Source organism: Lepisma saccharinum, chromosome 22 (genome assembly GCF_977018435.1).
Source record: "Lepisma saccharinum chromosome 22, izLepSacc3.1, whole genome shotgun sequence".
Classification (NCBI taxonomy): Eukaryota; Metazoa; Arthropoda; class Insecta; order Zygentoma; family Lepismatidae; genus Lepisma; species Lepisma saccharinum.
The window spans coordinates 37,619,557-37,634,045 of record NC_139250.1 but is presented as its reverse complement, the minus strand read 5'-3'; the positions used below and the strand labels follow the sequence as shown (position 1 = coordinate 37,634,045).

At 36.3% G+C, this 14,489-nt stretch overlaps 1 protein-coding gene across 1 annotated transcript in view; it reads left to right on the top strand.

Annotated features, from left to right (window-relative positions):
• LOC146004774 (uncharacterized) overlaps positions 1-14,489 on the top strand; it is a 60,544-nt gene that overhangs the window by 35,011 nt on the left and 11,044 nt on the right. The window contains exon 3 of the mRNA XM_083143789.1: positions 1,293-1,420. Within this exon, the coding sequence (XP_082999915.1) occupies positions 1,293-1,420 (128 nt within the window). The remainder of the gene's footprint in view (positions 1-1,292; positions 1,421-14,489) is intronic.

The window sequence follows — 14,489 nt, the reverse complement described above, 5'->3', positions numbered from 1 at the left end:
AGAAACCCAAGTGCACAGTAGTCCATGGGAATCTTCACGGGGATGTTGGAGAAGGGAATAGAATAGCACAAATCCCAGTACTAGTTTCCATCTGAATGTAGAATGCCAGTGATGATTTGGCTGTGTGACTCGACGCCTTGTCCTGATGCAGCTTCATACAGTTGGTATCCGCTCCACACATTGTGGGAATTTCATTGTTGTAAATATCAGTTAAAACATGTTCCTTATAATACGCAGCATTGATTTTCACATTGCTTGCAACGCAATGTAGCTTCAATTTTCTCCTGTAAGAAAAGCCAGCCGCAACCATGAAACCGTGTGGATAACACTCTGTGTGTGGATTCTCCGAGGTCATCAATGTCTTAATGCTGAACAACACCGGTGGTGTCAGCTTCACTGGGGTCTGTTTCAGATGTGGCTTCGTTGGTGAATCACAGTCTGGGGGAGGTCACGCTGCATATCATCGCACTATGACCTTCACAGTGGAGCATCCAACAGCAAATCTGTGTTCGTGGCATTGTTTAAATATGCTGGAAAACTGAAGTGTGCATCAGAAAGTGCTAGAATGTAGCCTTCCCAGAAGCGATTCACTTTCGGCCAAATACATTTCGACCAACACTACTACTTTCTAGCCGACTACTGCCTCAGTGGTGAAACTTTCATATGTCTGCGCTGCACCTGCTCCGTGCCATGCCCTTGCAATCTCGTCTATATGGAAGCCTATCAGCCTCTGTAGTCATTTGGATTCCACTTTTAGTGGAATCGAAACACAACTCAACTGTATACTTCTCTCAAGTTGCAATAGAGAGGTAGACCAGAGATCTTCTGATGAAATGTGCATTGCCAAAAGAAACCAAGGACAGATTAATATCAAATGGAACAGTAACACCAAGAATGTATGGAATTCTCAACATATACAGAGTGATTCATAATTCACTCTTGGCTTTCAAACGTTTATAGTACAAGAACTACATACTTACAGCAAAAGGTGCATATCAGTACACAAAGAATCTCTCCTAGTTTGCACTCGTAATATGTCCCATCATGTAATTGAAGATTTAGCCTCTAGGTGGCAGTATAATGCAGTTAATGCAAGCATTGCATGCACTGGTGAACACAAAGTTTTCTGTATCTTATAATTCACTAAATGTGAGCCTGTTGCAGGGCTGCCCATTATTTCTTATACAAGTTAGTGAGCATTATGTAGCTATAATTTGCATTTCCAACATCAGTTAAAATTTTATATTACATGAGTGATATTATTTTAAGCAACTTTTACTTTTTTCCCCCAGGTCACAGTGGTGAGTGAAACTTCAGATGATGACAGTGATTTCGATCAGTCTCAAGAAAATGACTCTGGATTTGTTGATTCTAACCTGAGATTTGGAAATAACTCAAAGAACCAAGCAGAAACATCAGGGTATGTATCAATTCCATGTAGCAAGTTACGATTGATTGATTGATTTGGTGTTTTGAGTTCACTTTATGCACAGTAAGGCTAATTGGGACTGGACCTACAGTTTAAAGTGGGATCTGAACCTCTATGTGCCTCCACCACGTATCGAACCCGGGACCCCTTCATTGAAGGACGACGACTCTACCACTGCGCCATCGAGCAAGTTACGAGAAGGGTATTGTTATTATGATTATTACTCCAATTGATCACTTTGAGGTACGAAAACATGTTGTCCTTGATCCATATCTGGGTAGTGTTACCAGTGTCTTTATTCTCTGAAATACTTCATAATTCTTGCATATCCGAATCAATACAAATGAACATTTACTTCTTTGTGGCAAATGTGTAAAATTATTAACAAACCTTTAATAATTTGAAATCATTTAAGGGATTTTTTTAAGTGATTCTAAGAAAATATTTAAATAAGCTATTTTTTGTTTTATATGAAATAAAATTTGCTGTTTATTCTGCAAGTTACCTTGTTCATAATTTCTAAATGAAATATTAACTGGTTCAAACACAGAATAAAATATTTTTCGTAAACCATCACTAACATGTTCTGTTTTTAGCGGGACTTTCTGTGTAAACATCTACATACAGATGGTGACAATAATAACCTGTGCGACTACGATGCCAGGGGTTCCGGGTTCCAATCCTGGCCTGGGTATGGATGTTTATGAGTATCCATTCATCAATTTCATCATATCATCACTCATCCCCATCTTCGCAAATTAGCCAAAATTGGCACAAAAGGCAAAGTAAAATAAATCAAATCAAATCAAAATCAAATAACCTGTGGGGGCCCGTGCCTACCTACTGACTACCAACTTAACTCCCACCAGAGTGATGATCATTCAACCTGTTTCCAGGTGACAGCACATCAAACCCCTCAGTTGTTGTTATAGGTTTTCTACAGGTTACGCTACTCATAGCTGCGTGCCCCTGTGGCAGAGTGGTTAGAACATGGCACTACAATGCCAGGGGTCACAGGTTCGAATCTTGGCCTGGATGTTTGTGAGTGTTCATTCATCATATCATCACTCATCCCCATCCTCACAATTAGCCAAAAGTGGCACAAAGGTGAAGTGAAATAAAGCAAATCAATCAATCAATCATTTTTAGCTCCCAAATTTCCTCAGCATGGTGAGCAACCCACTAGTCCCATACACAGGCTGAAATCTCAGGAGAGAAGTGTTTCCCTTTCCCTCGAATCTGCATGCATCCTATAGCGAGAGTCCAAATCTTGCACCATTAGACTAGATGGCCATGGTGTATATACAGGAGGTCCAAAAAATGTATACATTTTAAAGAAGGTGTTAGAATGGGGATTCTAATTCAAGACGAGTTGTTTGAAAGTCCCTGTTTTTGCAAGGTATTTTGGTTGTGCGAGGGAAATTTCTCTCAGTTTCACACGTGAAATTGGGGGAACTCATGTGTCAAAAGTGAGTTTCTCAACTCGTCCTGGCTTCGGGACGAGAGAGACGAGTATACTGTAGCCTTTCACGAGCTGTGTTTTTCGGGTACCAGCATTTTTTTGACTTGCTCAACTGGCCAAATTTTATGTGATGTAACCATTTTAGCCCACTTGCCAAAATTAACTTTGGTGATCCATATCTCGAAAACAACAAGAGATGGAGCAGAAAGAAAAATAAACTGTCGAAATGTTCGACTTCAAAGAAGCATTTTGTGATGGTCGAGGATCCACGTACCAAGTTTGGAGGGGCTATGATCAATGTTGGCCCACGCCAAAAATTTTTGGTGGTTCATGGGACACATTGATTAATATGCAAAATCCGAACTCTTTGCGATCATTCGTTCAGAAGTTATAAGCAGTCAAATTAATTTTGCCAGGTGGGTCAAAATAGGGAGGGGACATGGAATTTTACGAAAATGTCATGTACGGGTAGTTTACCCCACATGCTTTTGGTTAAGCTTTTGCCGGATTCAATTAAGAGTATGAAAACTAAATAATTTGTTTTGTTTAGTGACAATTACAAAACCCTATTATTATTTTCTATGATGTGGATAAATAATTATAAATAGGCTAGTTTCTAGAGCTAACAGCTGTATATTGGAGCTATGTGGAGTGTTCTTAGTTATGATTTCTTTGCATACTTACCTTACCATCCAGCTCTAGCTCTACAGCCCTTTGTGGGCTTTGGCTTCCTCCACTAATCACCTCCAAGCTTCTCTTCCCCTTCATCAACAGAGCCATCTAGGAGGAAGTGTCAGAACTCGGTGAACAAGTCAACATTTTCAACACCCCTCAATCTTAAACTCTCTCTGCCAGCAATAGGGGATGACAGTAAGCGTTAGACAAAGTACTTCGGAGCTGAATGTATCGTCTCTTAAGACATCATATATTGTAAAAATGTCTTTATTTTACATATTTCTCGTACCGCCGTATGTTCTATTAGACTTCTTCAAGAAAATTGCCAATTAGTGAAAGCTAATTGATCACAACAGCAAAAGGGGTTAATGTAACCCATACGAGAATATGTTAATTGTTGGTTTCTTCAATCCAGACAGATGGGTTGAATTGAAACTGGGATATTTTGCATTTTCTGGTAATGAAAAAATGGGGGAGACAAGCCGAGCTGGCTGTGCCCCCCCTCCTTCCCAAATTCAATACCGTGGTGATCGCACATGCCACTATAAACTGTAAAAAAATATAATAATAATAATAGGATGAAGCTTATTTCCACGTAATAAATCTTAACCTATACAGTTGTAAAATCTGGCAATGGATGGATGTATTTTTTTTTTTTTTTTCGCTTATTTCAATGCCAGCGACCATGATATGCAATGTGCATGTGAAGAAGGGGGAGACGGATAATTGACATTTCGATTTCTATACTTTGCTACTTACGATTCACCTGCTATCTAGAAACTTCCGTGGGCACTGGACGATAATTTAAAGATGGCTAGGAAAGGAGAGAGCAGTCTTGCCTGTGCGATGAAAATGATTTTACATGCGGCTAAACAAATTTATCATGCATACGACTGTCTCGTGACGTGAGGTTGAAAGCAAAGCAAGCGTGTGTTTCTGTGTTATTTTATCTTGACTACACTTAGAAGCATTAACATCATGACTGTGTTTTCAGCATTGCAGAATATATTTATATATCACGTATCAATTAGCGTACAAACAGATTTAACTATAAGTTCACTATAAAATCTGGTACAAGTGAAGGTGAAGGCAGTCTGCTTATTAACCACCCGTATATGCCTAACAGTTCAGTGGCAAAGTTGGAAGCATTGAGGGGGTAAAAAAAATAGTGACAGGGGTCACATCAGACAGGTGATCCTGGTAGATTGTACATATCTAAAAATACATTCTTACAGAAAAAGGAAATGGAGAGTTAGAAAAGGTAAAAAAAATGTTATACGTATGTCGCTACCCGAATGCACAGAGAGTCTCCAGCATAGATGTTCTATATCTTCCAATCCTCAGCCTACGAGAGAAAATTAATTCAATATACTTAAACATAGAAGAAGAATGTCTAACCTATAGTCCATTTCACCTTTTGTGTTGTTCAGTGTATGTGTGATTACGGCAACTAACTAACTAACTAACTCTCTAGGCTTCTCAAACCCGAAGGCGGCAAATACAAGCCTATCCTGATCTGAGAGGCAATCGAGACTAACGTATACATGTGGTCGCTTGGCATACTTTCTTCAAAGAGGATCACAAGGTACTCGTAACCAAAAATAAGAAATTATGTCATAGCTTGCACAACCCCTCGGGTTCTGACAGTTCTAGTACTTCTGACGCTTGAGAGAGAACTTCCACGGAATGCCGGCAATAAAATGCATATATGGAATCTAAGGTAAAACCGGGAGCCAGAGATTGAGGCAAGCACCAGGAAGCACATATTTTGATGAGTGCAAAAATATTAAGAAGTCACAAGCCCTGAATCTCTCGGTCTAGGCATGGATGCTTAAAAATTTCTTCTATGTCAATTTGCAAATATTGCAGACAGGCACGAAGTTTTGTTCATGGACATATGTGACCTTCATTGATGGTGTAGTGGTAATGTTGTTGTTGCCTTGTTCCCATCGATAACATTGCTACCTTCATTTGGTGCAAAGGTACATAAACCTTAATCTTAAAACTCAGCTAGCGTATCTACAGGGTAGCGTTCTTTGTAGACAACGAAACCAGACAGGATGCCTTCCAATGGAGACGTTTAAACGAATATATTATTTAAACACAGGATACATGGAGTAAGAATATTTACATGATAAGCTACTTTCTTCTATAATTTTCTCATTTACAGTCAATTTTCATCTCAATCTGCTTTTTATTATTTATTTCCTCTATTTGAATATTCTTCTATCTGGACTTCCTTCGTAATGGACAGATCTGGATCTGGACTTCCTTCTTAATGGACGGTCTGGATCGGGACTTCCTTCTCAATGGATGGTCTGGATCTGGACTTCCTTCTCAATATGGAGGATCTGGACTTCCTTCTTAATGGATGTTCTGGATCTGGACTTCCTTCTTGTCTTCGTTGTGAACTTCCCTGTGGATTTCAATTTATTTATGTTTTGACAAATTAACGAATTCCTTGATCCTTTTCCAGTTTTTTTCTTTTAAGCTTTGGGAATAATACTAATATCCTCCCTTGCGGCTGCGATTGGAATGCGCCAACACTAACTGGGTACAACAGAGTGTATACTTGGTGCAAAGGATTGACATGCGCATCCAAGTAAGTGCTACAGTTAAAACGCGCACGCCACTGATGTAAACAAAATTTCCACTATGAGAATGATAAATCAATCAAACAGATGCAATATCTGTTCAAAGACACAAACTTGTATCAGTGCATTGACTTCCTTAATTTTCATATTAACTTACATATGATCACTGATTTGATTTATAAAATGTATATATTAATTTATTTATTTCATATTTATTCTTTGTCTTCTTATAATATATTCTATTGTTTTTCATCTTTCCAATTTGCTTTGTTCTTATTTATAAAGTTATTCACATATATTATGCCAATTCTTAACCTTGCATGCCTGGTGCTGCCATCTCATATATGAAAAATAGCTTTTTGATAGCTTTCTCTGAAGCTTTGCTCACCGGATGTGTTTTACAAAACACCAAATCTCCTTTCTTGATATCTATTTTCTTAACTTTCTTGTCGTCCTTTGTCTTTCTTCTATTTCTCTTTTTATACAGCTCTGATATCACTTTCTTCATTTTGCTCTTTTGCTCCATCGTATCTGGCCACTCTAATTCTTCAAACACATATGGTTCCTCCGTGTATCCCAGAAATAATTCAGCAGGGCTTCTTCCTGTTTCTTCTGACAATGCGTTATTTAACAATTTAGTTATTTTATTAACAACAGTTGACCATCGTGTATGGTTATGGTGGCAGTATGTTCTTAACAGTCTGACTATTTCTCCATTGTATCGTTCTATGGGATTCGAGCTGGGGTGGTATCGCGTTACATTTATTACTTTGACTCCTTTGAATTGCATATAGTCCATGAAATACTCCGATACAAACTGTGTACCAATATCTGTACCTTTCTAGGAATGCCATAGTGTTTAGTGAAATAGTCTTTGAAACATTTAACTATCTCTTTTGATGTTGCTTTTCTTATGTTGTAACACATTACAAATTTACAACTTATGTCCATGCATGTAAGGATGTATTGGAATCGTTTTTATCTCGGCAGTGGTCCAATTAAGTGTATGGATATTAAATCCAATGGCCTTCGAGCTATAACGTGTAGTTCTTCCTTTTCTTAATTTCCATTTAGATGGCTTAGTCTGTATGCATACAACGCAGTTTCTAACATGGTCCACAACATCCTTTTTCAGAGTCTTCCAAAAATAAAAACGACGTGCTATCCTCAAAGTTTTGTCTGTCCCAAAATGTCCTGACTCTTCATGTACTGTTGTTAAGATCTTATAGATCATTGTTTTGGGTACACATAACCTTACTTGGTGTGGATTTTCAATGTTCACTTTAAAAATCATGCCTTCTATAATTCTGTAATTCCCTTTGATTCTGGCTTTTCTCATCTTCCTTTCTCCAACAATGGTTTCTCCTTCCAATATTTTAAATATAGTACTAAGTTCTTCATCTTCTTTCATCTCTTTTATCCATTCTTCTTTTACTATATTCTTCATTTCTTCCTCCACAATCACATTTATGGACAATTTGATTATCTCTTCTGGTTCTTGTTGGGGTCTTATTGGAGCTCTGCTTAATGCATCGGCAATTTGATTATCCCTGCCCTTTATATCAATCACTTCAAAGCTATATTCTTGTATTAACAGGGCCCATCTGGTAAGTCTAGGATTCCACTGCTTTGCCGAATTTTGCCAGACCAAGCTTTTGTGATCACTGAATACCTTAAATCTCCTTCCTTTGAGGTATGGTGAGAACTTTTGTATTCCAAATAGGATGGCTAGGCATTCGAGTTCACTTATAGTATAGGATTTCTCAAAAGTCTTAAGAGAACGGCTGGCATACTGGATGACTTGGTCTTCTCCATTCCCGTCCTTCTGGAATAGGTACGCCCCTAGTCCTATATTAGATGCATCGGTTCCCAAGCAAAATGTTTTCTCGAAATTCGGTTGGCTTATGGCAGGCGATGATATGAGATCGATCTAAAGCTTTATCTTCTTCTTCTCCCTGATTCCACTTGTTAGTTTTCTTTAATAGCTCATACAATGGTCTTGCCTTTTGTGCAAAATCTCTAATGAACTTGCTTCTCCAATTACACATTCCAAGAAATCTCTGTAATTGTTTCTTTGTAATTGGCTTAGGGAAAAGTTTTATCGCTTCATCCTTATCTGTACATAGCTTAATTTCTCCACCGGATATAACATGGCCTAAAAACTTAACTTCCTTTCTGACAAAAGAGCATTTCTCCAGTTTGACGGTTAATCCTACTTTTCCTAATTTGCTCAATACCCAATCTATTCTTCTTCTATGTGAATCCCAGTCTTTACTGTGAATGCACATGTCATCTACATATATGGCTAACCAATGCTTAGTTTCTATCCCAAATATCTTGTTCAACGCAGTCATAAATGTCGAAACAGATGAATTTAAACCATATGGCAATCTTCTGAGTTGAAACAATATTGAGGCATAGCTGAATGCTGTATACTTTCTTGACTTTTTCTTCTCGATCTCAACGTGAAAGTATCCCAGGGTCAAATCAAAAGAAGTAAAGTATCTGCTTCCTGCAAATGTAGCATCTCATCTATTCTATCCACCTGGTTTCTTGGAAGTAATACGTGTTTGTTTAGTTCTCTCAGATCTAAGACTGGTCTAACTCCTCCATTGGGTTTGTCAACTACATGCATCGGGCTTACATGCATGCTATTTGAATCTTCTATAATTTCCCATCTTAACCATTTCTGAAGTTCTTCTTCTACAGCTTTTCTTTTCGCAAAAGGTATTGGATACTGTTTAGATACTATAGGTCTTTCTGTATCTACTTCTATTTCATAGGAATACCCTCTGGTGAGTCCTGGCTTTTGGCTAAATAAATTCCTATGCTCTAACAAAGCTTCTTGTAATTCCTTCCTCTCTTCTTTGGAGATATCTTTGCACTCATCAACCTTATTCTTTATCTCTTCAACAGATGCAGTGTATTCATCATTTTCTTTATTCATTTCACTTTCAATTTCTTCACGTATATCATTTGGTACTGCCTTCATCTGTCCGTACATTAAATTGAGGTTGCCAATGCATTCTTTTGTCTCCATTTCGTTGTTTACAGTTTCCATAGGAACATCTAGTCTTTCTTCTTCCAATGACTCTAGATTCAATCTTCTATCTTTGATATAAATATGACCAACATATTTTTCCAAAAATGGAATTCCTAATATCATATCACTTCTTAGACCTTTTACTACGAGGAATCTGACATGAAAATTTAACCCTTGAAGGTTCATCATTACGCCGACGGTTCCCTGTATTTTATATTCTTCTTTCCCTGCTGCCATGACCAATCTTATTTTATCCCTTTCTGATGCATCTAGACGAGCTTGTGGATATTTTCCTTTTATCCTTTTCCAACAATCATAACTCATTACTTCTACCACACTACCACAATCTATTAGGCACTTTACTTCTAATTCTATAATTTTTGCCTTTACATAAAAAGTTCTCCCTGGCTTCAGGTCATTGAAATTCGGCTCTTCTATTAAATATAACTCAAGACTTTCTCTTTCACTATGTACATTTCTATTTACAATTACTCCCTGCTTTACATTTCTCTCTGTTTTTGCTCTCACACCTGGGAGATTCTGCAAGAGCCTTACATGTTTGACCCTCTATTCTCTTCTGCATTCCTTGGATCTTAATCTGCTCTAATTCCCTCTTGGAATCTTCTTGCTTCATTACAATAATTTCTGGCTAATTCTATGGCTTCGTCTCTTTCTACATCCGGAAGTGCATTTCTTCTTTCCATTTCTTCATTGGGCACACTTACTCGGTATTCTCTTTCATTCTGTTCATATATGTTCCCCCATCACTGATTTCCTCCTCTTTCGTATCTTGGGAAATTATTTCGGCCTCTCAAGTTTCTCTAATTTCCTCGATATCTATCATCGTTTCTCTCTCTTTCTTTCACAGAGTCTATGTTTCTTTCATATCTTCCATTATTTCTTCCTATGTCTCTTCTTTCTGCACTTGGTCTTTTGTTTCTAACTTCTGTTCTTCTTACATCAAATTCCTGTCTCCGGAACTTTGGTTTTGAGCGCCCTTCTTCTTCTGAATGTTACCTCTTTCCATAGAATCTTCCTTTCTTATCGTTCCAGGAATTCTGAGTTTTTCTTAACACATCTTCGGTTCTTAGATATTCAATCAAATCATCAACTCCTTTTATCTTAACCGCTGCTATAGCTCTCTGTATTCTTAATGGCAATGTTTGGACAACTTGTTTAACTCATTGCTGGAACTCTCTTCTCTCAGCTCTTTCTTAACATTCGTTTCTTCACTTTCTCGAAACCTAGGATGTATGTTTTCTTCTTTGATGAATAGCTTTCCTAACTTTCTTTCTACTTCTTCTACTTTCTTTTCTGTCTAATTCCTTTCCTTTCTTATCTGCTGCATTAATTTTATTTTGATTTTCCGCAATGTCCTTCTCCATACTGCTAGTTTTTTTCTTGAACTTCTTGCAGTTCCCGCGTGCTTACTTCTCTCAGTTTTAGAACTTCCTTTTCCATTCTATTGCTTGTTTCCCAGCTTCTATCTTCCATTAGGACCTTTGCTTCCTCTATCTTGCTTTCATTTTCATCTACTCTACAAGATACTGCTTCTATTTGTGATTTATTTTCAACAATTTTTCTTTCCATACTGTTGGTTCTGTGTATATTCTCCTCTCTAAGTTTTGAAACCTCTTCCTCGATCGTCCTATTTATATCCACACTTTTGTTTTCAATTAGCAGTGTTGTTTCTTCTATCTTCTTTTCCAATGATCTTCTATTTTCTTCACATGTCTCGGTTATTTTCTCGTACATTTTCGTGCTTTCATCTCTTACTGCTTCTAATTTTCTACTATTTTCATCGAGCCTTTCTTTCACTTCCTTGTTATTTTCTTCTAACTTTTCTTTTACTTCTCTGTTGTTCTCTTCTAACTTTTCTTCTACTGTTCTATTACTCTCATCAATCTTCTCCTTCAATTCTCTGTTATTTTCTTTTATCTGCATTGACAGCTTTTGGAACATTTCCATCAAGTTTATTTCTTCTGTTTTCTTCTGCTTTTCTTTTAGCTTTTCCTTCTTGCATTCCTTACATGTATTATCTTCTTCCCTTTTACTTATTGATATGTATTTCTCCTTTCTTATTCCTTTGCACGTCCAATGTTTCATTTCCTTACATGTGACACAGAAAATAATTTCATCCTTGTTTCCTTCCTCTCTGCAACAAAATAAAAGTTTCCCTTTTTTCTCTGTCTTCCTTCATTGTAGTTTCTCCATTCTCATTTCCATCTTTATCCTTTTCCTCCATTTTCAATTATTCTTTCTCCCTTCGCTGTCTGGTTCCTAATTCTCTAGCCCCAAAAGTTGGTCGCCATTTATTAATGCTACCTACATTTGGTGCAAAGGTACATAAACCTTAATCTTAAAACTCAGCTAGCTTATCTACAGGGTAGGGTTCTTTGTAGACAACAAAACCAGACAGGATGCCTTCCAATGGAGACGTTTAAACAAATATATTATTTAAACACAGGATACATGGAGTAAGAATATTTACATGATAAGCTACTTTCTTCTCTTGATCTGGACTTCCTTCTTAATGGCCGGTCCGGATCGGGACTTCCTTCTCAATGGACAGTCTGGATCTGGACTTCTTTCTCAATATGGAGGATATGGACTTCCTTCTTAATGGATGTTCTAGATCTGGACTTCCTTCTTATGTTCTTTGTGAACTTCCCTCTGGATTTCAATTTATTTATGTTTTGACTAATTAACGAATTCCTTGATCCTTTTCCAGTTTTTTCTTTTAAGCGTTGGAAAAAATACTAATATCCTCCCTTGCAGCTGCGATTGGAATGCACCAACACTAACTGGGTACTACAGAGTGTATACTTGGTGCAAACGATTGACACGTGCATCCAAGTAGGTGCTACAATTAAAACGCGCAACCAAAAAGTGCTGTGGGGTGTCGATTGGAACGCGCACACCACTGATGTAAACAAAATTTCCACTATGAGAATGATATATCATTCAAACAGATGCAATATCTGTTCAAAGACACAAACTTGTATCAGTGCTTTGACTTCCTTAATTTTCATATTAACTTACATATGATCACTGATTTGATTTATAAAATGTATATATTAATTTATTTATTTCATATTTATTCTGTGTCTTCTTATAATATATTCTATTGTTTTTCATCTTTCCAATTTGCTTTGTTCTTATTTATAAAGTTATTCACATATATTATGCCAATTCTTAACCTTGCACACCTGGTACTGCCATCTCTATTCCTCTTTGGCAAACTATTTACATTACTTGGTCCTATTGGGTACGTAACAACATAGTGGTTACACCAACACCTTACTGTCCCCTCTTAAGGTGTATACTTAAAATTATTTAACTACTCTTTCCGCGTCTCTCTCCTATCTTCGTATCAAAAAGTTTTTTTTCAAACATTTAGACGATGGCGAAAACGTTGGAACGTATGATGTAACGATAAAACATTGTCGCATTGTAATCAATTAAATTCGTTGAACACGCTAAAACAGTTCTCTCCATCCTAACTGAACATTGAAAATAAAATTAAACAATTAATGTTACTAGTATACTTAAACATTTGCCACTCTGAAATGGCGACAGAGAACATCTTGGTTATCATATCATAATTTTCAGCAAGATAATATCAGCATAATAATAATAATATGCTTATCAGGGTAAATATGGTATATTATCTTTGGCCATACAAGTAATTCTATTTAAGTAATTAAAATCAATTTTTGAGCTCATTTTCATAATCAGCTTCATAATATTCAGAATATTAAGTAATGATAATGGTATAAGATTGATTACTTTTGCAACCTCAAAGAATTTAATTGTGAAAAGTACCACTTTTAAACATAAAGATATCCATAAATATACCTGGTCTTCTCCAGATGGTAAAACTCATAATCAGATAGATCATATTCTCATTGATAAGAGAAGGCATACTAGTATAATTGACGTTCGTACACATAGAGAAGCTGACTGTGCCAGTGACCATTATTTAGTAATTGCTAAATTAAGAGAGAGACTCTCAGTGATAAATCATAAGCAACAAAATCTAAAAGTTCTAAAATTTGATACAGGAAAGTTTACTGATGAAAGAATTAAGAAAGATTACCAAATTAAACTGTCAAATAGATTTGATGTTTTTTTAAATGATGATGAAAATATAAATGAAACAGATGTAAATAAGAATTGGGAGCACATACGTAATGCAATAGAATCACCAGCTAAAGAAAGTATAGGATACCATAAACCGAGAAGCCATGGTTTGATAATGAATGTCATAATCTAATAGAAATAAGAAATCAGGCTAGACTTAGGTGGTTAAATAACTCTGATGATACAAATCTAAACAATTATAATAGAATAAAGCGAGAAGTTAACCGCACGTTTAGAAGTAAAAAACGAGATTACTTGAAAAGCAAAATTAACGAAATTGAAACAAACAGCAAAAATAAAAATATCAGAGATTTATATAAAGGTGTAAATGAGTTTAGGAAGGGGTGGCAACCTAAAGTAAACTTGATAAAAGATAAAGACGGTGATTTTCTAGCTGACCCAAGCAATATTCTAAATAGATGGAAGAACTACTTTAATGACCTTTTAAATGTCCATGTAGGAGATAAATCAGAAGTGAATGAAGTACACACAGCAGAACCTTTAGTTCCAGAACCTAACTTGACTGAAGTTAAAGATGCTATTAAAAAGCTAAAGAATAACAAAGCACCTGGCATTGATTTAATACCAGCTGAGTTAATTAAATATGTTGGAAATTCGTTAATATGTCAAATTCATAAATTGATTTGTTTAATATGGAATAAAGAAGAAATCCCTCAACAATGGAAAGAATCCATAATTGTTCCTGTGTTTAAAAAAGGTGATAAAATGAACTGCAATAATTACCGTGGAATTTCTCTACTCTCAACAACATATAAAATATTATCTAACATTCTTTTAACAAGACTAACCCCATATGCTAATGAAATTATAGGTGATTATCAATGTGGATTTAAACGTAACAGATCAACTACAGATCAAATTTTTCACATCAGATAGACACTTGAAAAAAGTGGGAATATAATCAAAATGTCCATCAGCTATTCATTGATTTCAAAAAAGCATATGATTCGGTCAAAAGAGATAAATTATATAATATATTAGTAGAGTTTGGAATACCTAAGAAGCTTGTTAGTATGATAAAAATATGCACCAGTGAAACAGAAAGTAAAATTCGTGTGGGTATTAATATGTCTGACAAATTTACAATTCATGATGGATTAAAACAAGGAGATGCATTATCCC